The sequence below is a fragment of the Fulmarus glacialis genome, unplaced genomic scaffold, assembly GCF_000690835.1.
Source record: "Fulmarus glacialis isolate BGI_N327 unplaced genomic scaffold, ASM69083v1 scaffold17068, whole genome shotgun sequence".
Taxonomy (NCBI): Eukaryota; Metazoa; Chordata; class Aves; order Procellariiformes; family Procellariidae; genus Fulmarus; species Fulmarus glacialis.
The window spans coordinates 6,048-6,714 of NW_009230300.1; the positions used below are offsets into that span (position 1 = coordinate 6,048).

The window sequence follows — 667 nt, forward strand, 5'->3', positions numbered from 1 at the left end:
GGGGGCCTCGCCCCTCCCGGGAGGCGCTGGCTGTGCTGTACTTTGGGAACCAGCCAGACCCCAACGTCACGGAGTACGTGGTGGGTCCGCTGCCGACGCCGGCGTATCACCGGGATGTCACGGTGCAGAAGTACGGGGGGAAGGTGCCGTACCACCGCAGACCCGTTACTGGCAAGGAGTACATGGATATCAATGCCCTCATCCAGAGGGAGCTGAGAAAGGCACCGCGCTTTTTCGCTGCATGCTGCGAGTCTGACGGGACCAACCTGGCCATCCTCACGACAGCCCCGCGGGGCTTCAAGTCCGGCGACCGCGCGACCTGGTTTGTCCTATTCCACAACGTGGCCGGCACTGGCTACTACCTCTTTCCGGTGGGGCTGGAGGTGCTAGTGGAGCATGGGGACCTCCGCATCTCCCACTGGTGGCTGCGCCAAGTCTTCTACAATGGCCGGTACTTCGCCAGCACGGGGGATCTGGAGGATGCATTTGTGGCCAACTTGCTGGACGTTGTCAGGATCGAGAAGCCCCAGGCTGAAGCGGTGCTGGGCTCAATGAGACCCCGGCGCCCGCCCGGCTCCCCAGGGCCGCTGCAGTACGAGCCCCAGGGTCCCCGCTACAGCATCAGGGACAACCGTGTCACCTTCCAGGGCTGGAGCATCGCATTTGG

At 64.2% G+C, this 667-nt stretch overlaps 1 protein-coding gene across 1 annotated transcript in view; it reads left to right on the forward strand.

Moving 5' to 3' along the window:
- LOC104081427 (membrane primary amine oxidase-like) overlaps positions 1-667 on the forward strand; it is a gene marked incomplete at its 3' end in the record, with an annotated part of 2,962 nt that overhangs the window by 309 nt on the left and 1,986 nt on the right. The window contains exon 2 of the mRNA XM_009584178.1: positions 7-663. Within this exon, the coding sequence (XP_009582473.1) occupies positions 7-663 (657 nt within the window). The remainder of the gene's footprint in view (positions 1-6; positions 664-667) is intronic.